This window comes from Musa acuminata, chromosome BXJ3-3 (genome assembly GCF_036884655.1).
Source record: "Musa acuminata AAA Group cultivar baxijiao chromosome BXJ3-3, Cavendish_Baxijiao_AAA, whole genome shotgun sequence".
NCBI classification, from domain to species: domain Eukaryota; kingdom Viridiplantae; phylum Streptophyta; class Magnoliopsida; order Zingiberales; family Musaceae; genus Musa; species Musa acuminata.
In genome coordinates, this window is record NC_088351.1 from 11768250 (window position 1) to 11792446 (window position 24197).

Consider the following 24197-nt stretch of genomic DNA (forward strand, 5'->3'; position numbering starts at 1 on the left):
GGGCCACGTGGGGCTCGATAGGCCGTCGATCTTCGTAAAGGATCCCGAAAGCGACGGCACACCGACGACACCTGATCGCTCCACGCCCGCGACGTAGATGATGGAGAAATCATTAGGAACACGTAAAGCCTGGGAGAAAACTATGCTTCCTTCTCATCACGTCAAGTACACATGGCAATAAAGAAAACAATTGATGGCACATTATTATCATATCATATCCCAGGGGAAGGTGGAGTTTCCATGTCACATGTCGACTTGAGTGTTCATCCGACACGGATGGCCAGGTACCCGTGGATCTACCGAGGTGGCATTGGCGGAACGGTGTGTGTATGTGTGAGGTGGTAGAGCGAGTAGGGGCACAACCTCTGTTTTGGTGTATTGGAGAATAGAGAAGGGGACGTGGTTGGCACGACTACTACGTTGTTGCGGGTGCTACTGATCTCTCAGCCAGCTGAAGGACAAAAGAGGAGTGGGTGGTACATCAATCAGACGGCCAGTGGCCGTCGGATGACCGAGATATTGTTCATGATTTGCTCACACGGCTGCCTCTATAGTCGCCCACCCAACCACCTGTCACAGCTGTATTATTAATGAACGACTGAGATGTGATCAAGGAACGATTGCGTCAATTTTGATCATTTTGATTGATCGTCCTACCGAGGAGGATGGAGAGCCAAGCAAACCCTTCTGTTGTAATGGTTTGATGCCATGGCATACATAGAGGGGGATTCATTATCTTACGAGTATATCATATCATGTGTTCGATCATCCATTTTCTTTGTCATCCATCAAACACCAACTTCCTTTTATCTTCTGATACTATGTTAGCGTTACTAAGTTATAGTCGGCTCCAATTAAAGACATGTTTTTGGTGATCATTCGCTCAATCCTCATCACGGTGATCCCCTTACTAATTGGGAATTGTTTCTCCCCAAATTATGGAGTTATTTTATTAATTTCTTTGAGAAATTTATCTGTCACCCCAAAATATTCTACATGCCTCTTCTAATACTTAAATCATGATATCAAGATTAGTAGAAATTGAGATACTTTTACAAAATATTAGAGAGAGAATAAGATTGCATCTTAATATGAAGAAATTGATATGTGAATATCTTAATATTATTTTACCACAAGTCCAATATCCACTCGGATGTGCTATCAACCCTATGTTGCCCAAGTGGATCGCATTGTTAGTATGGTGATGCTAATCATCATGCTCGATGTTTCGATCAGCTCTCCACGTTCGAGTAATGCCTAATTTCATGAAAATATTCTTATGAAATAACTCCGTATCCACTACTAGAGTCATTTATAAAACAATCAAGTATATTAGAAAACAAATCTCATTCTCAAACTTTTTTCAAACCCTTTATGTTGGTGAGTCTAAAGGATCAGAATTTCATTATTAGGGTACTTGCTAATGTCTTTTTTGAAGTAACGAATTACTCATTGATAGTTTGTAGCAAGTCTCGAATCTTCTCATGTTGGTCAATAGAACCATGTATGCCAACAGTTATCTTAGTTTTGATAAACATCACGCTGAGCCAATTGGATCGCTCCTATCGCTCATATAATGCGACCTCAGTTTGAGTGCTAGTATTAGTGATTGTAGGTGATTCATCTTTCCTAATAACATAATCAGTATCCATCCACCCTAAATGGCGGAGAACTCTCTCCTTCCATATCCAACCGAACAATTCAATGGTTCACTAATTTAGATGTCCTAATTCTTCAAATAAGTGAACTCATTTATCCTAGACTTGTTCGATTGTTTTACAATAACTTGCATGTGGATGAATATGATAGGATGTCCACTTATCTCTTAGGGCATCTTATGCCTGTTGAATCTCGGATTTTGATGATGAAGTCAATTGTCATTTGTTATCTAATCTATGTGTTGAGATAAGTGTGCAGGATTAACTACGATGAGAGTAAGACAAGCAGCAGGTGTTGCGCCGGAGTCAAGATCATGATCACGTTGGGAGTTCGAGAGTTCGACGGAAGTTCGGATGGTCGTCGGAGGTTCAGCGAGAACAGATCCGAGAAGTCCAGAAGCTTGCCAAGCGAAGCTCGTCGGAACTCGCCAGGTGGATCGTCGCAAAGTCCAGGAGTATGCCGGATGTCCGCAGAAGGATCACCGAGGGTTTATCGGATGATCGACGGAAGTTGGCCGGAAACTCGCCGGAAGAAGCGATTGACGCATCGGAGCAAAGCTGCAGAAGTTGTCTTAGAGTTAATCATAGTTAGCATGATGATTAAGCATGAAAATGGGAGGTGATCCCATTAGCTTAATCTTGGGGCAATTGGGCCCCTGAAAAGATTCAAATTGGGCCGAATGGAGCGAACCATTCGGACCCTGATTGCACCAGGAGGTGCAACCGCCCCAGCCAGGAGGTGCAACCGCCAGGGCTGTAAGGTTGGGAGGTGCAACCGCCCCAGCCAGGAGGTGCAACCGCCAGGGCTGCGAGGCTGGGAGGTGCAACCGCCCCAGCCAAGAGGTGCAACCGCCCAGAGCTCAGTCTTCGAGCTAGACTGGGCGGTGCAACCTCCTCTGTCAAGAGGTTGCACCGCCAGAGCTCAAGTTTCGAGCTCTGCCAAGCGATGCAACCACCGAGCTCAGTCTTCGAGCTCTGGCAGAGAGGTGCATCAGCCTGAGCTCAGTCTCGAGCTCTGCCAGGTGATGCAACCACCAAGCTCAGTCTTCGAGCTCTGGCAGAGAGGTGCATCAGCCTGAGCTCAGTTTCGAGCTCTGCCAGGTGATGCAACCACCGAGCTCAGTTTCGAGCTCTGCCAGGTGATACAACCACCGAGCTCAGTCTTCGAGCTCTGCCAGGTGATGCAACCATCGAGCTCAGTCTTCGAGCTCTGGCAGAGAGGAGCAATCGCCTGAGCTCAGTCTTCGAGCTCTGCCAGGCGGTGCCACCTCTCCAGTCAAGAGGTGCAACCGCCTGATCCCATAATTCTGGGATTTGATCGATTTGATCGTTTTGAGCTCGAATTTTGAATTGGGTTGGGGCCTATAAATACCCCACCCATTCAGCACTGAAAAGATACAGACCTACACCGAAATCTTGATCTTTTCTGTGATTCTAAGAGCTCAAAAGTGTTGTAAAGCCTTTAAGTCTCCTCCTTCTGTTCTTCAAGTTTTCAGTTGTAAAGTGAGGAGAGAAAGGTCTGTAAAGGTTGTCTCCTGAGCCTGTCAAAAGGAGAGAAATTGTAAAAGGGCAGTTTGGCCTTCGCCTATTGAAGGAAGGCCCCTAGTTGACGTCGGCAACCTCGTCGGTGGAGGAAGCCAAAAGTGGAGTAGGTCAAGGCTGACCGAACCACTCTAAATCTCTGGTTTGTGTTTATTTTCGAGCACTTTATCATTACTGCAAACCTCCTTCATTACTACTGCTCTCTGCGCTTTCACGAACAAGTTCTAAGTGCTGTTCTTCCGAATCTGCATTCAGACGTAAATTCGTATTTTCATACATTACAGTTTACGTTTACGTTTGATTCTGCAGAACTGTCTTCCGTGCTTTTACGAACGAGCTTCTTTGCAGTTTACACTTACATTTTGATCCTATTGATAACTGCAAACTGTCCTCTACAATTTTACGAACGAGTTTCAACATTTAGACGTAAAACTGCATTCAGACGTAAATCGGCTTTCCTCGCTCAATCATCAGATCTCAGTTCACGTTTACGTCTTGATTTCAACTGCATACTGCCTTCTGCGAGTATACAAACAAGTTTCAAAGTTTAGACGTAAATCTGCGTCTAGACGTAAAACTGCGTTTAGACGTAAATCTGCGTTTAGACGTAAATCTGAGTTTAAGACGTAAATCTGAGTTTAGACGTAAATCTGCGTTTAGACGTAAAACTGCGTTTAGACGTAAATCTGCGTTTAGACGTAAATCTGCGTTTAGACGTAAAACTGCATTTAGACGTAAATCTGAGTTTAGACGTAAACTGCGCTTAGACGCAAAACTGCGCTTAGACGCAATCTGCGCTTAGACGCAAACTGCACTTAGATACAAACTGAGAATTTGCTTTTGCATCATAATAGTTTTTGAACGAACGCAGCTTTTGGTTTTTAATCGCTGTAAGATTTCCGCTGCACTAATTCACCCCCCCCTCTTAGTGCTCTCGATCCTAACAATTGGTATCAGAGCAAGGTTAACTCTCTAAAGGATTAAAACCCAAGAGAGATGGCATACGCCGGAAACCAAGAGGGGCATTCGATTACACGTCCACCCATGTTCAGTGGAACGGAGTACACTTACTGGAAGACCCGAATGAGGATCTTTCTTATTTCTATGGATTTTGAACTGTGGAACCTTGTTGAAAACGGATTTTCAAAGTCTTCTCTTCCAATGATCGATTGGAATGAGTTGGAAAAGAAGGCTTTCGCTCTTAATGCAAAGGCTATGAATGCCTTATTTTGCGCACTTGATAAAAACGAGTTTAATCGTGTTTCAACTTGCGAAATTGCTTTTGATATTTGGCACACACTTGAAGTGACCCACGAGGGCACAAGTAGAGTGAAAGAGTCAAAAATCAATTTGTTGCTGCATTCTTTTGAACTTTTCCGAATGAAACCGAGTGAAACCATTGGCGACATGTTTACCCGTTTCACGGATGTCGTCAACGGTCTAAAAGGACTCGGAAAAAGTTTTTCGGATTTTGAACTCGTAAATAAAATACTAAGATCCCTTCCTAAAAGTTGGGATCCTAAAGTCACTGCCATTCAAGAGGCAAAGGATCTGCGCAACTTCCCTCTTGAAGAACTAATCGGGTCATTAATGACCTACGAAATGACTTGCAAAGCTCATGAAGAGCAAGAAGACATCCTTCCAAAGAACAGGAAGGATATGGCACTTAAAACTTCTGAATGCCACTTGAGAGAAAACTCAAGTGATGAGGATTGTGATGATGACTTGGCACTTTTGACAAGAAAGTTTAAGAAATTCTTCAAAAGAAACAAGTTTAAAAACGATGTGAAAAATAAACTTGAACCCAAGAAGGACCAAGTGATCTGCTACGAATGTAAAAAGCCGGGACACTACAAGAATGATTGTCCCCAAGTCAAAAGAAGAACATCAAAGAAGAAGGCTCTTCAAGCAACATGGGATGACTCGAGCGCATCTGAAGAAGAGGAGTCCAACACCGAGCAAGTTGCTCATTACGCCTTAATGGCCATCGGAGAGGAGGTAACGGATTTATTAGATGCTGATTTATCTTTCGATGAATTATTAAATGCCTTCCATGATTTATTTGATGAATGCAAAGTTATAAATAGAAAATACAAATTGCTGAAAAAGATGCATGATAGTCTTACTTATGAGTTTGATAAGTTAAAAGTCGAACATCATGATAGTTTAAATTCATGTATCAAATGTCATGATTTAGAATCTATGCAAAAAGAAAACTTGCTACTTAAGGACACCTTGAAGAAATTCGAGGTTGGTAGCAAGTCATTAAACATGATCCTTACAAACAAGGGTCATGCTCCCAAAAGAAGTGAGATTGGATTTGTGAGGAGTCCTCACCGAAATCCAACTACCTTTGTAAAAGGCCCCATCTTATATGCTAGAAGCAAATGCAACTTTTGTTGCAAGTTTGGTCACAAGACACATTATTGTCCATTCAGGAAATTGAGTCCAAACAAATTAATTTGGGTTCCTAAAGGAACCATGATAAACTCTATGCAACATGATAGAAAATGTAGATCTATTTATGAGGCACCCAAAAGCAAATGGGTTCCTAAAGATCATCCCTTCCTATAAAAACATTAAAAGTCTAGGCCGGAGCAAGAAATAATATTCTGCTCCTTAACTCTCAATGGTCATAAACCAAGAATCAAAAAGGAACTCGCAACGCTTAAGTAACAAGTGGAAGTTGTGAAATCACAAATATGATACAACCTTATTAGAAACGTATGATATCCAAATTCACATAAATATGTCATGATCTTAAAAGGGATACCAAACAAACATACGTATGCACGTTAAAAGATCTATCTTGATCGTACGAAGAGCTTCTTCCTTAAATAAAAACTCATACGAAATCATGTAACAAACATTAATTGCTCTGAAACTCTCCTCAAGGCAAAGGCTCCCTAATCAAATCATCTTAGGTGCTCACTGGCTGCAGGCGGTGGCACCTCTCCAGCTGGCGGTGGCACCTCCAGCTATCACGGGTTGCCAGAGGTTGCACCGCTCCAGCCAGAGGTGCAACCGCCAGCAGCTTTGCCCTTTAAACCCACACTAGGGCCGGCTAAGGAACCGACCCCAACTCACCCCCATTTCCTCCTCTACTCTTCCAAGTCTCCTCCATTCCCATTTCACTCCTCTAAGCCTTCCAAATACCTCCCATTTCGGAGCAAAACATCAAGAATCCTTCCTTCTCTTGAAGATTTCACAAAGGTACTCTCTAAGAAGCTCTTAAATTCTGTTTTGTTCTTCATTTACTTTAGCTTATCATCATCCCTCTAAACAGCAGTAGTTATGGGATCTAGAAGATCCTCAAGGGACAAGGGAAAGAGGAGATTAGTAGAAGAGTTTGATTTCACTCTTTTCGATTCAAAAAACCATGCTGAAAAATTTCTCTCCTTCGAACTAAGAAGCATCAATAAGGGAAAATACGTAGATCTGAATGAACTAAGAGATGTAGAGACTATCCAATGGTTTGCAAACCTAAATCTACTTCCAATTTTGCAGATCAACGAACCCATTTATCCTAGACTAGTTAGATTGTTTTACAACAACATGCAAATAGATGATGAAGAAAGGATGTCAACCTATCTCTTAGGACAACACATCTCAATCACTGATAGATTCATTTGTGATATGATAGGTATTCCCATGAAAAGCATAGGACTTTACTTTAAAGGATCATGGGATGAAAAAACCATTGAAACATCCTACGTTGAAGCCTTAGGAACAATCCTTGCCAATCCTAACATAGAATCTGTTCCTAAAAGTTGTGAACATCTATTGCCCTTTAACACTAAGATACTTCATCATATCATGACTAGTATAATTCTTCCTAAACAATACCATCATGATGAAGTGAGTCAATTGGAATTAGGAATTATGTACCTAATCATGAAAGGACGTGACATTTGTCTTGGCTATCTGATCCAACAAAACATGTTAGACTTATCTACGAAAGATATGATGCTCCCATATGGTGGAATAATTACTAGAATAATGAAAGCTTACGACATTCAAATACCACTAGAAGAAGAAGTAATGAAAGCAGATAGATTCAGCATAATAAACAAAAATCTACTTCACCGACTAAGATGTCACTATAGAAACGGTAACTGGGTTAGAATGCCTAGAAGAACTGATCCCCCTCAGCCTGAACCTGAACCTGAACCAGAACCGGAAACCCCAGTCTTTAGGAGTACCCAATCTCCTCCGATCTGTCCCTTTGAGGAAACACATCCGGTTGAGCAAACTCACACATCATCCATCGAAGATATCGGGATTCGGATGGACCGATTTGAACAAAGACAAGAACGGCTTGAACTTCGACAAGATCAAATCCTAACCGAGCTGCAGCAAATCCATCGACAATTTGACTCTTTACTTAGGCACTTTAATCTTCCACCTCATGAATAAGCTTGTATGAACATCTGCTGTTTTTGATATGACATGTTGTAAACTCCTTATGTTATTCATGAAGGACTTTGTCTTTATGGTTACCTGATATGCTGTACATATTTTACCCTGATATGGTTATCTTTGTTTGTGTAAGCATATTTGCAAACATCTCTTGTTGTTTATCTCGGTTTTTGCACTGAAACTAAAAAGGTTTAAAAGCCTATGCCTTGAAAAATATGAAGCAACATACCAATGTAAGTTGATAAGTCAGCAGTATGACATTGATATGGTTGCTATTACTAATATGATTGCTATCATGCCATGTATCAAGATATCAAACAAAAATTTGCATCGTACGAGCTGATATCTTACCATGTGATGCAATGCTACACTTGCTGAAATAAAAATCTTGCTATGCAATATGATAGAATGCTGCACTTGAAATAATTGTTACTACATCAAAAGCTTAACACTCAAGAATCAAACACATTGATATTAGACATCACTTTATACGAGATCATGTCTCTAATCATGATGTAACCATAGAGTTTATTGATACCAAACATCAACTGGCTGATATCTTCACAAAACCCCTATGTGAAGAACAATTTGATTACATAAGAAAAGAATTAGGAATGTTGATTTGTCCAAATACTTAAACTAGTTAAAATTATTTTTCGGATGTTATTACTATTACATGCCTTGACAACGCTTGATCAAATAACATGTTGCAAATTATGTGACAAATATTTTTAACCAAATGCATGTAAGAAGTTCATTTTTCGGTTTGTATGCTAAAAATGGGATGTTCCTGTACACTCTTATGAAAACTCTTTGAAAAATGACTTTCCTCCGTCAAGCAACAAATAATAAAGAGATATATGTGTCATGACTTCCTTTATATGCTTGATAATGCTATCATGCTTTTTGTTGATGACAAAGGGGGAGAAACATATGAATTGATAAACACTATGTCATAGCTGAACTGCCATAATCATGTCTATGTCATAGTTGCAAATACTTGAGTGATGCTATAAACAATGTTATGCCATCCTTGCATCACCAAGAGATATGTGAACATGTGCTATAGTTTGCATCATATCTTGATTTGATATTCTATAGAAAATGCAAACTTGCTAGAAAATCTCAAATGTGTGCATCATGTAAAAAGTCCTTCGTAGCTTTATATTATTACATGATGAATAGTTACAAACACTATCATACAAACTTGATGATGTATGTCATGCCTTGACATCATTCTTGAAGAGATACATCATGATGGGCATCATGATGAGAGCATTGATAAGTTTAACTGATCTAACTTATCAATACGTCACTTGAATTCTTTGGTCTTGAATTCAAGGTTGACTTATCTCAACTATGGCATATAGATAGGGGGAGTTAAGGACAACTCCTTTATCAATTGATTGTCATCATAAAAAAGGGGGAGATTGTTGAATCTCGGATTTTGATGATGAAGTCAATTGTCATTTGTTATCTAATCTATGTGTTGAGATAAGTGTGCAGGATTAACTACGATGAGAGTAAGACAAGCAGCAGGTGTTGCGCCGGAGTCAAGATCATGATCACGTTGGGAGTTCGAGAGTTCGACGGAAGTTCGGATGGTCGTCGGAGGTTCAGCGAGAACAGATCCGAGAAGTCCAGAAGCTTGCCAAGCGAAGCTCGTCGGAACTCGCCAGGTGGATCGTCGCAAAGTCCAGGAGTATGCCGGATGTCCGCAGAAGGATCACCGAGGGTTTATCGGATGATCGACGGAAGTTGGCCGGAAACTCGCCGGAAGAAGCGATTGACGCATCGGAGCAAAGCTGCAGAAGTTGTCTTAGAGTTAATCGTAGTTAGCATGATGATTAAGCATGAAAATGGGAGGTGATCCCATTAGCTTAATCTTGGGGCAATTGGACCCCTGAAAAGATTCAAATTGGGCCGAATGGAGCGAACCATTCGGACCCTGATTGCACCAGGAGGTGCAACCGCCCCAGCCAGGAGGTGCAACCGCCAGGGCTGTAAGGTTGGGAGGTGCAACCGCCCCAGCCAGGAGGTGCAACCGCCAGGGCTGCGAGGCTGGGAGGTGCAACCGCCCCAGCCAAGAGGTGCAACCGCCCAGAGCTCAGTCTTCGAGCTAGACTGGGCGGTGCAACCTCCTCTGTCAAGAGGTTGCACCGCCAGAGCTCAAGTTTCGAGCTCTGCCAGGCGATGCAACCACCGAGCTCAGTCTTCGAGCTCTGGCAGAGAGGTGCATCAGCCTGAGCTCAGTCTCGAGCTCTGCCAGGTGATGCAACCACCAAGCTCAGTCTTCGAGCTCTGGCAGAGAGGTGCATCAGCCTGAGCTCAGTTTCGAGCTTTGCCAGGTGATGCAACCACCGAGCTCAGTTTCGAGCTCTGCCAGGTGATACAACCACCGAGCTCAGTCTTCGAGCTCTGCCAGGTGATGCAACCATCGAGCTCAGTCTTCGAGCTCTGGCAGAGAGGAGCAATCGCCTGAGCTCAGTCTTCGAGCTCTGCCAGGCGGTGCCACCTCTCCAGTCAAGAGGTGCAACCGCCTGATCCCAGAATTCTGGGATTTGATCGATTTGATCGTTTTGAGCTCGAATTTTGAATTGGGTTGGGGCCTATAAATACCCCACCCATTCAGCACTGAAAAGATACAGACCTACACCGAAATCTTGATCTTTTCTGTGATTCTAAGAGCTCAAAAGTGTTGTAAAGCCTTTAAGTCTCCTCCTTCTGTTCTTCAAGTTTTCAGTTGTAAAGTGAGGAGAGAAAGGTCTGTAAAGGTTGTCTCCTGAGCCTGTCAAAAGGAGAGAAATTGTAAAATGGCAGTTTGGCCTTCGCCTATTGAAGGAAGGCCCCTAGTTGACGTCGGCAACCTCGTCGGTGGAGGAAGCCAAAAGTGGAGTAGGTCAAGGCTGACCGAACCACTCTAAATCTCTGGTTTGCGTTTATTTTCGAGCACTTTATCATTACTGCAAACCTCCTTCATTACTACTGCTCTCTGCGCTTTCACGAACAAGTTCTAAGTGCTGTTCTTCCGAATCTGCATTCAAACATAAATTCGTATTTTCATACATTACAGTTTACGTTTACGTTTGATTCTGCAGAACTGTCTTCCGTGCTTTTACGAACGAGCTTCTTTGCAGTTTACACTTACATTTTGATCCTATTGATAACTGCAAACTGTCCTCTACAATTTTACGAACGAGTTTCAACATTTAGACGTAAAACTGCATTCAGACGTAAATCGGCTTTCCTCGCTCAATCATCAGATCTCAGTTCACGTTTACGTCTTGATTTCAACTGCATACTGCCTTCTGCGAGTATACAAACAAGTTTCAAAGTTTAGACGTAAATCTGCGTCTAGACGTAAAACTACGTTTAGACGTAAATCTGCGTTTAGACGTAAATCTGAGTTTAAGACGTAAATATGAGTTTAGACGTAAATCTGCGTTTAGACGTAAAACTGCGTTTAGACGTAAATCTGCGTTTAGACGTAAATCTACGTTTAGACGTAAATCTGCGTTTAGACGTAAAATTGCATTTAGACGTAAATCTGAGTTTAGACGTAAACTGCGCTTAGACGCAAAACTGCGCTTAGACGCAATCTGCGCTTAGACGCAAACTGCACTTAGATACAAACTGAGAATTTGCTTTTGCATCATAATAGTTTTTGAACGAACGCAGCTTTTGGTTTTTAATCGCTGTAAGATTTCCGCTGCACTAATTCACCCCCCCCCTCTTAGTGCTCTCGATCCTAACAATGCCCATTACGGATAGCATGATTTGCAACATAATAGAAATTCCTGAGAAAAGAAGAGGTTGTTACGTTAGAGGATAATGTGCCACAGAATCAGTTGAGATCATATATTCTGAGGCTATATGTACCATTTTTGGTAATCCAAATTCGTCTATCATTTCAAAAAGTTATGAACATTTGCTACCTTTCAACACAAAATTACTTCATCACAGCATAATAAGTATTCTGCTTCTAAAACAATACCATCTTGATGAAGTTAGTCAAATGGAATTAAGAACAATGTATTGGATTATGGTAGGACATTATAACTGTTTTGGATATCTGATACGCAAAACATGATTGAATTATCAACAAAAGATATGATGCTTCCATATAGTGGCTTGATTACTAGACTAATGCATGCACATGATATAGTCATTCCATCAGACGAAGAAACCTTGAAATTAGATAGATTTAATGTTATAAATAGAAACCTATTAAGAAGATTAAGATGTATAGTAAGAAATGAGGTTTGGACTAGATTATCTTAGAGGACTGACCCTCCCCCACTTGAACTTGAACCAGAAACACCTATATATAGGGAAAGTCAATCTCCTTCTACTAGTCACTTTGAGGTAGCACCTCCAACAGAGCCAGCACCCTCCTCATCTTTCGATACCATAGTGACTCGATTGGATCGAATTGAACTACATCATATTTTTTAAATAGACATTTGTAGGCAAAATAATCATATTTTTCATAAAAAATTATATTTTTCTCTATGTGAGATATGTAATATTGGTCTTTTAACGAAGATAGTTGGCTTTTGTTGAGTGTTACTCATAACGCCAATTCATTCCTTTCTATGAACATAACCCTTATTAGCAAGGATCATGTTTAGAGATTTATTTCATATTTTAATTTTTTCTAACATTTCTTATAGTAAAATATTTTCTTTCTTAAGTGAATCTATCTCATCACACTTAGTGCAAGAAGCTAGCGTACATGCTCATTTTTTAATTTATCAAATTCACTAACAAGAGAAGCATGCTCTTTTTTTAACAACTTATATTTTTTACCAACTAGCTTATATTCATCATATAGATCATTGAAAGTGATAAGTAATTCATCATAAACTAAATAAGATTTGATTGAGTCACTTACCTCGTCATTGAGCGCCACTAGAGCGTAGTTAGTAACTTCTTCTTTGTTGGTTGGCTCCTCATCTTCGGATGAACTTGAATCGTCCCAAGTTGCTTTGAGTGCCTTCTTTTTCTTTGATTGCTTCTTCTTCACTTGGGGACATTCATTTTTGAAGTGTCCCGGCCTCTTGCATTCATAGCAAATTACTTGGTCCCTTTTTAATTCACTTTTGTTCTTAGTATCTTGTTTTATTTTGTTTATTTTTAAGAATTTTTTAAACCTTCTTGTAAGAAGTGCCAAGTCATCATCATTATCATCGTCATCACTTAAGTTTTCACTCAAGTGGTCTTCTTTGGTTCTAAGTGTCATGTCCTTCCTATTCTTTGGAAGGTTGTTTTCAACTTCATCATGTGCTATACATGTCATTTCATAGGTCATCAAGGACCCGATAAGTTTTTCAAGCGAAAAGTTATTAAGATCTTTTGCTTATTGTATTGTCGTTATTTTAGGATCCCAACATTTTGGAAGAGATCTTACTATCTTGTTAACAAGTTCAAAATTAGAAAAACTTTTAACAAGTGCTTTTAGACCATTGATGACATCCGTAAAATGGGTATACATGTCTCTAATAGTCTCGTTTGGTTTCATATGAAACAACTTATAGCTATGAACCAAAAGATTAATTTTTGACTCTTTAAACCTACTTGTGCCTTCGTGTGTGACTTCAAGTGTATGCCAAATCTTATGTGCAGTTTTGCATATAGAAACCCGATTAAATTTGTTCTTATCAAGAGCATATAATAAAACGTTCATCGCTTTAGCATTCAAAGAGAAAGTCTTCTTTTTCAAATCATTCTATTCATTTATTGGTTTGGAAGACTTCTCAAAACTATTTTCAACAATGTTCTATAAATCGAAATCCATAGAAAGTAAGGAGATTTTCATTCTAGTTTTCCAATACATGTAGTTCGTCCCATTGAATATAGGATGAAGAGTGATAGAAATACCCTTTTGGTTGCCAACAAAAGTCATCTCCCTTGGGTATTAAACCAAAAGGAGATAAACCTCGCTCAGACATCAACTGTTAGGATCGAGTCAGCACTAAGAGGGGAGGTGAATTAGTGCTTATAATAAAAATTTTATCGATTCAGAAAACTTCAATAATTTTAAAAAGTTTGATTAGATGAAACCCAAATCGAAATTGATATTAAAAGTGTGTTTCACTTGAAGTAAATGTAATAAGCAATTAAAAACAGAGAACAGCAATAACGAAGAGTAAAAGAGAGTACACACTAAATTTATAGTAGTTCGGTCGTCGTGACCAACATCCACTCCCAATTTCTCCTCCGTTGAGGCCATCAACGTCCACTAACGGTCTTCCTTCAATGGGCGAAGACCAACCACCCTCTTACAATGCTTCCTCCTTTTCATGGGTTTAGGAGATAACCCTTACAAGCCTTACACCTCTTCTTGAATGAGTACAAAACTAGAAAGGAAGGAGGAGGACACTTAGCAATTTAACAACTCAAAATCTCATTATGGGTTTCCAAGGTACTGGTGGTACCACCATCATTATTGGGTGGTACAACCTCCAACAGATTGACACTAGGCAGCACCACCGCCTAATAAAGCCTCGAAGACCGGGCTCTAGTGGTAGCATCACCTGATAGGACGGTACCATCGCCTGACAGCATTAATTGTCGGTGGTACCACCGCCCAGACCACTTGGGAGGCTAAGCCTCAAGCGATTCCACCGCCTAGTCTAAGTGGTGCCACAATCTAACATGGCTCCAAGTGGCTGAATGGGCCATCCAACCGACCCAATTCAGCCCTGTTAAAGGCCCAATTGGCCCCTAATTAAATTAGTAAGATTTTTTTAAAACTAACTCAAATTGAAACTCTAACCACGACAATTAAGGCTAGATAATTACAATGCAAGCAATCCTAGTTGTCTGACATGTCAATTGTTTATCTAAACTCTTAGTGAACTTCCGGCGAACTCCCGACGATCTTCCGTTGAGCTTTCGACGAAATCCCGGTGAACTTCCAGCAAGCATTCACTACATCATCCGATCCTTCGGTGTATCTCCCAATTCATTCGGCCCAATGCCTGATCATTGACTCTGGCCCAACTTCAATTTTTCTTTAATCGTTTGGCCTTTCTCATGATCGTAGTTAGTCTTGCATCACTTATCTCAACATATAGATTAGATCATTAATTCACTAATTAATTTAATCTTTAAAATATGAGATTCAACGACCTTTACACTCACTCCTTTATAAGCGACTTCTCATCTCTTATCACTTAATGTCATAACAAAACTCAAGATGACGGAAGAGACTTAAATAGAGAGTTACAACACTTCATAGACTCAAGAATAAATGCACCGTTAACTAAGTCGGAGTGAGATATTTATAGCTTCAAAAGGCTTCCAAAATGAAGCCAAAATTTAAATTTTTGATATTTCAAAATACAATGGACTTCGGATATTACTACCATTGTAATCTTTGAAATAGAGCTACAATACTATACTCTTATGATACTTCTGTCATAATTTTTAACATGAAGCTACAGTACTAGACTCTCACAATATTACCACTGTAATTTTTTTTTTCACGGAGCCCTAATATTATACTTCGATATTACTATCATTTTTTGATATGATGTTACAAAACATGACTTTGATGTTACTACCATTGCTATAGGTATTTTAAGCCATATGTTTTGCCTTTTAATAATTCAAATTCAACCCAATTTCAAGCCTAATGATTTTCACGATAAGTGAAATTTATTTTAGTCCAATACCAACTCAAATTGGCTAAAAATTACCTCGACCAAGACGATGTTTGAACATATCATCAATCCTTCAGCATATCAAATTCTCCACAATAACTGATCTTCCGTTCTTCAGTACGTCGATTAATCCTCCGACTCAATATCTCATTTTCGACACGATAATCTTCCGACAATTTTCAACTCTCCTACTAGACATTTAGCTTTTCAATGATCTAAGTTTATATTCAAAATATTTCTTATGTCACTTATCTTAAAAACATATTAGTTTATTAAATTTATCAATTGATTTTATCATCAAAATCTGAATTTCAACATATATATCATTTGATAAATGTACAAGTAAAAAGATTATGAAGAGTTCATAGTTTTGATACAATATAATCTCAAAGATTGAGAACGGAGAATGTAAAAGCAGAGATATGAACAACTACTTCAAGGCCAGTTGGTGAATTCGAACACTTTAAAGACTATATCAATACCAGTTGGAATCTGCCATACAAACAGTAGAACATTTAAGCCATTCAGCGCAATGTGGAGGTTCCTGGCCGTCTCATTTCCTTTCTGCATTGCCGGCACAAGTGCAGCAGCTAATGCCCACAACACTGTTATCCCTGCAACATGTATGCAACAATGTTAAGATAACCACGATCATCAAGGTATGAGAATAGCATAATTCATATCATTGATCGATAGCTACAGCAACTGTGTCAAAAGTAGTGTCGCGGATCACAGAATCCAAAAATTGGCACTGGAAACAAGTTATTTTCAATACTTACATCTCCAAACAGTTCTAACACAAAAGACCATGCGATACATGAGAGCAACTTGGTTACATGATGGTGCTTATAACCTATCAGTATTACTTTAACAACAAATCATATCTAACCACAAGGGGAAAGTAGAAAAGAATGAATTTATGGATAAAGACCATTGCATTAAATTAATCACAATGGAAACAACATATTTTGTCGGAAAATGAGAATTCCTTTCCTGTGCTCACCTTTTCTCCATTTCTCACATGAAAATAAAAGTAAGTGCCTCTTATCAGAGCTTACTTTTATGAAGTGAAACTATGAACTTACATACATATGCCTAGTATATACAATAGCAAATTAAAGGCGAGCTATTTGGATGGCCCCTGTATTGAAGGTAGCCATCTTACCAATCATTCTCCTCATTCTTTGTAACTCTACATTACAACCTCAGAGATCTCAATCTTCAGAACCTTACATTGTAAAGATGTTCCATAGATATATCTGCATCTCAAAATTTCACTAAGAAAAAGTCCAACCTGTTTGGTGCTTATGATAGCTGCTGGTGGATCCTCACTTCAAGAAACCTGATGACATCCACTGTGCTACTTTCATGTGCATCTGAGTGTTTGCGTGTTCTCTGGTATATGAATCAGATATTACTTGTACACTGAAACTATAAGCTTACATAGATATACCAAGACCAAATTGCAGAGGAGCTATTTGGACCAACCATGGATTGAAGTAAAGGCAGGCCATAAAGTTTGGTATAACCATCTTCCGAATCATTCGCTTTGTTCTTCAGAACCCTCAATTACCATCAAATTTAGAGAACTCAATCTACAGAATAATACGCTGCAAAGATGTTCCTAACTATTGGTATATCTGCATCTCTTTCCTAATCACCAAGGGTTTTTTATTTTATACAATCCTTGAACTGGTGGCAATCACAATTTTTTTTCATACATTGGCAAGGCTTTATTTGCAAGAATTCAGACCTAAATTTGATCAAACATAGTATCCTGACTCGTATACACAATTTTTCATTGAATTACAGCAGTAATGGACTAAAGTATCAGATTGACCTTCAATCGATGTTTCTTTCAGAACTGTAGAGGCTTATTTTCTTATCATAATGCATCCTGTTTAATTGTCTTATATCATCAAATTCAACAATGCAACATTGAACAGATAAATGTTTTCAAAATATCAATAGAACTTGCATGATTTGATAATTAATAGAGAGATTCAGACAACAGTGTCTCTGTGAAATTGGCCGACAAGCAAAAAATCGAAGGTGGGCCACAAAGAATAACACGCTATCAGCTTTGCACCTAATTGTCGGACAACTTGAACTTGTAATCGTTCTTCAATCGGAAACAAATTTGAAAGTTATCCATCTCATCGAAAAAAACTGGCAGGCAGATAAGCATCTGAGAGGTCCATAGGTATATATCTGAATACATGTAAAATGGATACATGACAAGCTACATGATCAACAACTGTCAAACCTCTCCAAAACACTGACATGAAATTTCCATTTTTGAATTGCAGAACTCAGTCAGACATCATGCAAGTTTGTTTGATATGATGAGAACATTCGGGTCAGTCAGACTCTGGAAACTCCAAACTCCAATTTTTTGGGGCTGTTTAAACCGAGTTTTCACAGAACACCAACTGTTTCCGTTTGATTTATAGCATCAGCAATCTGAATTGGTTATCAGGATTCGATCGGTTACTCTACAATTTCAGTCACGCGTGACTATTCCCATTCTTTCCTAATTGATTTCCTGTTAAACTAAAGCATTTCTGATAATTTAATCCGGATAGATAAGCAGATATGACAATGGCATTCGATTTCAACCACAATCTCAGATTCCATAACAAATCATGAACTTGCAAATCATGGTATAGATGAAGTCTTAACACTGGTCACTTTCCGAACATTGAAAAGTGAAATTAATCATGAGCTCTGTTCTTGGTGAGATGAGTGTCTACATCATTCATCCACTGAATTGTTTCGTTTGGACATCAGAAACTATACGAGGAAATGTAAGGAAGAAGAATAGTATACCAGCACCAGCGAACAAATGGGGGCCGGGGAAGAGCTTTCCGGTCCGAAACCATGTATTGAGGCACCCACCCACCGCCTCCAACACCCCAAACGCCAGCAGTATGGACCCGGCGTTGAAGTGCCGCTCCCTGTAAGATCCCTTCAGCAACGTCTTCCTCTCCTGATATCGCACAAGCACAACTAAAAATCTGATCATTAGCACAAAGACCTACAGAGATTTAGGGAGAGGAACGACAAGTACCTCGGTGAGCTGCTGAATCTTCGCTTCGATCGGAGACGGAGACGGCGGTGGCGGCGGAGGTCCGCCGTCTGCCCCAGCGGCGACGGGCGTGGGGACAGCGGGCGCCACCTGCTTCTTGAGCTCGTTGATCTCGTTCTGGATGGTCCGGACCCGCCGCCACTGCCATCCCAAATATCCCGCCCAGAGCGTGTACACGAAGAGGCTGCCCATCACCACCGGGTGGAGCAACGCGAAGGTCCGCCCTTCCAAGATCCCGAACTCCCCACCCACCGCGAGCGCATCCTTCGAACCAAACAGAACCACTGCTCCAGCTGAGGCCGAGATCAAAGTGGACAGATAGAGAGGAAATGACGTAGCTCACCTGAGGATTGAGGAAGAGAGGAAGGGAGAATGCAACGGCGACGGCGGCGGTGGCAGGGAGGGGTGGGGTGATCGGGAGCAGGTGTTGGGGGCCAGAGGCAGAAGGAAGGGGGCCGAGGTGGCGTCGCGGCGGTGGCTTGAGGAATGGCTTACTGCTAGAGGAGGAAGGATTTGGGTTTGGGTTTGGGAGGAGGTTGAGGAGGCCGAGCGTCGCGGTGGTGGCCATCGCAAGGAGGTGGCGCGGACGGCTTCGGGCTGGTGGGCACGATAAGAGATGAGAGAGGGGTGTTAAGACACGAGCTATAGGGATATGGTTGGCCGCGAGACACGATGACGCGTGACGTCAGTGCGCTGAGAGCGAAGGGATAAGAAAGAGGGAGGCTTTCATTGGCCACGCGGACGTGATGGATTGTGCCGTCCGGTATGCGTTCATTTTTGCGTAGCATTTCCCGTAACACGTTGCGGAAACACCAAACTTTGTATAATATATAACGTGTTTGAAGAATTGCTTCGTTGAAGCGGCGGAAGGAGATTTGTCGGCAATAATAAACCTTTCTTCAATCAGACGGCCATACGACGATTCATACACTGATACTGAATGTGAGGTAAAAATTTGTACATTCATTTCATCGAACACTTGGATTACAAATCATAACCATGACTTTATTCTCAAGACCTTGCCATATGAATCCTTGCAAACAGAAGCCATGAGAAGCCAAGTAGTGGATGAATCACAAGCAAGCACACTGTGTCCCTTTTCTCATAGCACTAGTTTCCATCATTGACACTTCCGAAAGAACCGACAACGTGGTTCCTTTCAAGGTCAAGACATCATTCGCAGCATTCCTTGTTGCTTCATCACACTCCAATGCCTTCCTCGAGATCACACCATATATCTCCTCCAGAAGCCTCAGGAAAGCAGTCTCCACATTGTCCCCGCTAAGTGCTGATGCTTCCGAGAAGAAGAGTCCTTGTTCCTCTGCAAACTCCAAGGCATCTTCAGTCGACACGACCCTGTTCTTGGCAAGGTCAGACTTGTTGCCTATCAGCATGACAACGATGGAGTTGTCAGCATTTGCTCGCAGTTCGTCGATCCACCTCACGACATGGTCGAACGTCTGCCGTTTCGTGATGTCGTAAACTAACATTGCTCCGAGAGCTCCTCTGTAGTAAGCACTGGTGATGGCCCGGTACCTTCACAAGAAGACTTGATCATGCACACACACATACAAGGATTTTGTCTGTCTCAAGATTGTTAAGAAGTTAGAATTATACAAGACAACCATAAGCCTTGGGAAACAAGGGAACAGGTAACAAAAAAAAAAATGGTCACAGTGCCATATGTTCTACTGATACAAAAGCTTAGAGAGCATCTCAGTGTTATCATAGGCAGATGGACAGAGATCAGATTTTCTGGTGGTAGTAAATAATGAACACCGGAGAAGTCATGAGTCAGTTTCACAGCATGGAAATATATGGATAGGAAAGGAGTACAGGGATCAAAAACCTTCATGACATACACTGGCTCATGACCCTACATGCTCCAAGAGAGTCCCACCTGCTCCTCGCAGTGTAGTATGATGAACATTTCCGACATGATTCATGGGAACTGCCTAAGCTTCTTATATACAATATATGTAGATGGGTCATAATTTATTTCAGTGCATTAGAACAACAGGGAACAAGCTAAGTTTCATGCTGCATGTGCAGTGTTCATCTACGCTAGAGAGGGCTTCCCTTCATAATGGAAGCAATGTCTGTTTGTGTTGGACTGGGGTGGGTCAGTTCTATTAACTGCTGCCAGAAGATTGTCATTCACTTGGTAAATAATTCTCACTCAAGCATTTAGTACAAATCGGTTTCTTATAGACCCAATACAATCATTAGGTCAGGGGAGGTCAATTCTGACTCAAAAAAATTAAGATTGAACATTATCATTTTCTTGGTAAACAATATGCACTCAAATATTTGGTAATGCTGTTTTCTTATTGTCCCAAAAAAGAAAAAAACTAAGGGCCAGGGAAGGTCACCTGTGACTCAAAAAATCAAGATTCAACCTGCTTATTTACTTAGTGAAAAACTGAATAATACTAGCTCAAATATTTGGTACAAATTGTTTTCTTATAGACTCTAAAGAAAAACAAAGTGGGGAGAGGTAAATTCTGATTCAAAAACAAAGATCATTAGAGTTTGGGGCTAAGTTAAAGACATATTCGGTCACTCATCATAAAAGGGTCAAATGGTAGCATCGTCAAACTGGCTGTTGTACTATCCAAACACAATCTCTCAGACTGTGTCAAGCGATGACACCGCTAGTTTAGGTGGTGGTACCGTCCAAACATAGATTCCCAAATTGTGTCAGGCAGTGGTATCGTTAGATTACGCGATGGTACCGTCCAGTGGTAGTGCTGCAAGTAATTGTACCGCCAAGACTTATGAAACTCGAGATGAGACATTTTTTGGCTCCATTTTTTAAGCCAATTAGGGTCTATAAATACCTCAGTTATTTCTGCTTCGAAGAGCATGAATTTAAGTAGAAAAAGGGGAAAGAATACTTGAGAAAAAAAATTGAAATCTCTTTTAGGATTTAGAGTCTCTTCCTCCTAGAACTTATGGAGGAATAAGGTCTAAAAAAAGAGGTGTAAAAGGTTCTCTCCTGAATCTGTGAAAAAGAGAAAGTGTTATAAGGGTAGTTGATCTTCGTCTATTGAAAGAAGATCGGTAGCGGAAACCAGTAACCAATTGTGGGTCAATTCTGATGGAACCAAGATTGGTACAAGATCATTAGGGTCAGGGGAGTAAGTCAATTGTGGGTCATTGTGATGCTTGTGAACCCGAAGGATTTCCTTTTGTCATCAAGGAAGTCATATGCTTCACAAACCATCAAACATGTGAAGATAAAAAGATGGCGACGAGAACAACATCCACCGGTCTGTGTCACAGTCAACCAAACCCATACGCATCCTCTCATCATCATCAACAAGATCATGTTTTGATCCATCTTGTTTCTTATCAGGACCAAATGCACACTTGTGTAAGTGAAGTTTGATAGACAATGAATCAAACTGGAATCAGGTGCAATCTATGAGTTCCCGACTCCAAGAAAGAAAAAGGAATCTTAAAAGCTTGAGATTGAGATGGGGGAGGGGGAGGGAGTGGGTACCGCTCTTGGCCGGCGGTGTCCCAGATTTGGGCCTTGATGCGCTTGCGGTTGAGGACGAGGGTTCGAGTTTGGAACTCGACGCCGATGGTGGACTTGGAGTCGAGGAAGAACTCGTCCTTGGTGAAGCGGCCGAGCAACTGCGTCTTCCCCACCGCCGAGTCACCGATCACGACGATCTTGAACACGTAGTCGATCTCCTCCGCCTCCCACTCCTCTCCTCTATCCTCTTCCCTCGTCATCATCGTCACCACCACCACCACCACCACCACCTCTCCGCCTCCCGTTAGTAAGTTGGAGAGCTTACTACTTGACGAAGAGGGAATGCAGGCTCTATATACAGCGCATTAGGTGGATTCTATTCATGATGTTGCCTTAAGACAGAAGGCTTATTATGTTAACAACACCCCCGCAAAGCTTTCATTACTTAATAGCTGAAGAGAATAAAACGTTCATTCATTAGTAATGCATGGGATGATCATCTTTCTTTTTTATTTTTTTTTTATTACAAACGATAATTGATCCTCAAATTTTATAATGATCACATAAAATCTTTTCCAATTAAATTAACTATTATCTTCGATGAGAATACTTACTATGAGAACAAGTGAGTCAATTACATGTAAGAAGAATAATATATTGAATTAAGGAGCGAGTGAGTCAGAACAAAACTTGGGATGTAAAAAAATCTATTTTTATCTTCGATATACTCATTCCTGTTTATCATTACTTTGTAATATATTTTTTTTAATTAATTAAATTATAGTTTAACCTAGATTATCACTCTCATTTTGCTTATCTCTATGAGCTAGCTAACTTCGCTAATTCACCTTGAGCAGATTGACGATGCACCTAATCTATTCACGTATCTTGACTCAAATTATAGTTGATCAGTATTTTTTGAGTTTTGATAGGATTCAAGCTACTTGCTAAATTAGGATATAAATTATAATTAGAGATTTAAGTAAGAAGATGAGTCCTAGTGAATTAGGACTTAATGTTATAAATCTCTAGTGTATCTTTAGATTTTAATGGATCTCTGTTAAATCAATAAAGGACAAAAGAAAAAAAAATAACAAACTAATTAATATTGAAGTAGAGTTTCTGATTTAAAAGCCATTGTACTTGTTCTTTCCTATCCAAATTAGCTATCATTGTAAAACTTGGTAAGGTGGATCTCAAAGTACATAGTTGGTGCAGTGGCATTTCCTACATGTACAGAATGAGGTTTATGTACTTTGATATATTCCTATAATCGGGCATCGTGTTGACACTTGATAAGTTTTCCAAACACTGTTTCGGATTATTCTGTAAAGTAAATTTTGTTATCATTTTCTATGTTGATAACAAAATAATATGTATTGATTTTGTGCTGTTCAAGTTGGCGTAAATTATTATGTAAATTAATATGTAAAGATTAATTTTGTGATTCATAAAGATTTGATTGATGTAATATTATTAATTTGGAATCAAGTATTAAGCGACTTTGTTCATGAAATTTTGTTCCTCTTAAATAGGTGAACATTTAATTTACATATTATTAATGATGAACAAAGGGGAGAATAAGACGTATTCTTGCTATTAATCCCAAATAGAATATAATCAATCACACAGATATATATACTTATATTCATAATAATGAAATGCCAACTTTTTTTCACAATGATGACTTTTTTTTGTTATTCTTTTTATTTTATCATTAACATTTATGTGCCTTTTATGTTGGAGATAACACCCCCAACCTATAACCTAATGAACTTTTTAAAAATAAGCAACATAGAGATCATGATGGATGTACATTAGAACAAAAATGCCCAATTCACCATGCCGACTAGAAAGATAAAAATGTTTAAGCCAATACGTCCATTAAGCGATTGCAATCATTTTATTGTGGATCTCGGATTTTGATGATGAAGTCAATTGTCATTTGGTTATCTAATCCGTATGTTGAGATAAGTGTACAGGATTAACTACGATGATAGTAAGAAATGCAGCAGGTGTTGAGCCAGAGTCAAGACCAAGATCACGTTGGGGTTCGAGAGTTCGACGGAAGTCCGGACGGTCATCGGAGGTTCTACAGGAATAATCCGAGAAGTTTAGGAGCTTGCCAAAAAAGCTCGTCAGAACTCGTCAAGAGAATCATTGCAAGTCTAGGAGTTTGCTGGAAGTCCGTCGGAGCATTGCCGATGGTTCGTCGGATGTTTGCCAGAAGTTCGCCAGAAGAAGCGATTAACGCACCGGAACACGATTTGCAGCATTAATGTCTTAAGTGTCATGGTTAGCAGGTAGATTAAGTTAGAATTGGGAGATGATCCCATTAA

General features: G+C 40.1%; 2 protein-coding genes across 2 annotated transcripts; both read right to left on the reverse strand.

The window, feature by feature from the left end:
• Positions 1-15591: 15591 nt before the first annotated feature.
• Positions 15592-18991, reverse strand: LOC135632772 (uncharacterized). Its single transcript, XM_065141542.1, has 4 exons — positions 18718-18991; positions 18357-18638; positions 18116-18275; positions 15592-15900 (listed from the first exon to the last, which is right to left on the reverse strand). The coding sequence occupies exons 1-4, from the start codon at positions 18940-18942 to the stop codon at positions 15722-15724; spliced, it is 846 nt and encodes a 281-aa protein (XP_064997614.1). The 5' UTR covers positions 18943-18991; the 3' UTR covers positions 15592-15721.
• A 326-nt stretch (positions 18992-19317) lies between these two features.
• Positions 19318-22124, reverse strand: LOC135632374 (ras-related protein RABA3-like). The gene is made up of 2 exons (XM_065140900.1): positions 21880-22124; positions 19318-19910 (listed from the first exon to the last, which is right to left on the reverse strand). Exons 1-2 carry the CDS (start codon positions 22119-22121, stop codon positions 19448-19450), a joined length of 705 nt encoding a protein of 234 aa, XP_064996972.1. The 5' UTR covers positions 22122-22124; the 3' UTR covers positions 19318-19447.
• Between the last annotated feature and the right edge of the window lie 2073 nt (positions 22125-24197).

What these genes read in the sequence shown, in the direction of transcription:
- LOC135632772 (XM_065141542.1), bottom strand. Translation starts at nt 18,942, where the DNA reads ATGGCCACCACCGCGACGCTCGGCCTCCTCAACCTCCTCCCAAACCCA. An exon ending in AGATTCAGCAGCTCACCGAG is followed by an intron (nt 18,276 to 18,356) that starts GTACTTGTCGTT and finishes GTGCGATATCAG; the next exon opens with GAGAGGAAGACGTTGCTGAA. An exon ending in CCATTTGTTCGCTGGTGCTG is followed by an intron (nt 15,901 to 18,115) that starts GTATACTATTCT and finishes TACATGTTGCAG; the next exon opens with GGATAACAGTGTTGTGGGCA.
- LOC135632374 (XM_065140900.1), bottom strand. Translation starts at nt 22,121, where the DNA reads ATGATGACGAGGGAAGAGGATAGAGGAGAGGAGTGGGAGGCGGAGGAG. An exon ending in GACACCGCCGGCCAAGAGCG is followed by an intron (nt 19,911 to 21,879) that starts GTACCCACTCCC and finishes CTTCTTGTGAAG; the next exon opens with GTACCGGGCCATCACCAGTG.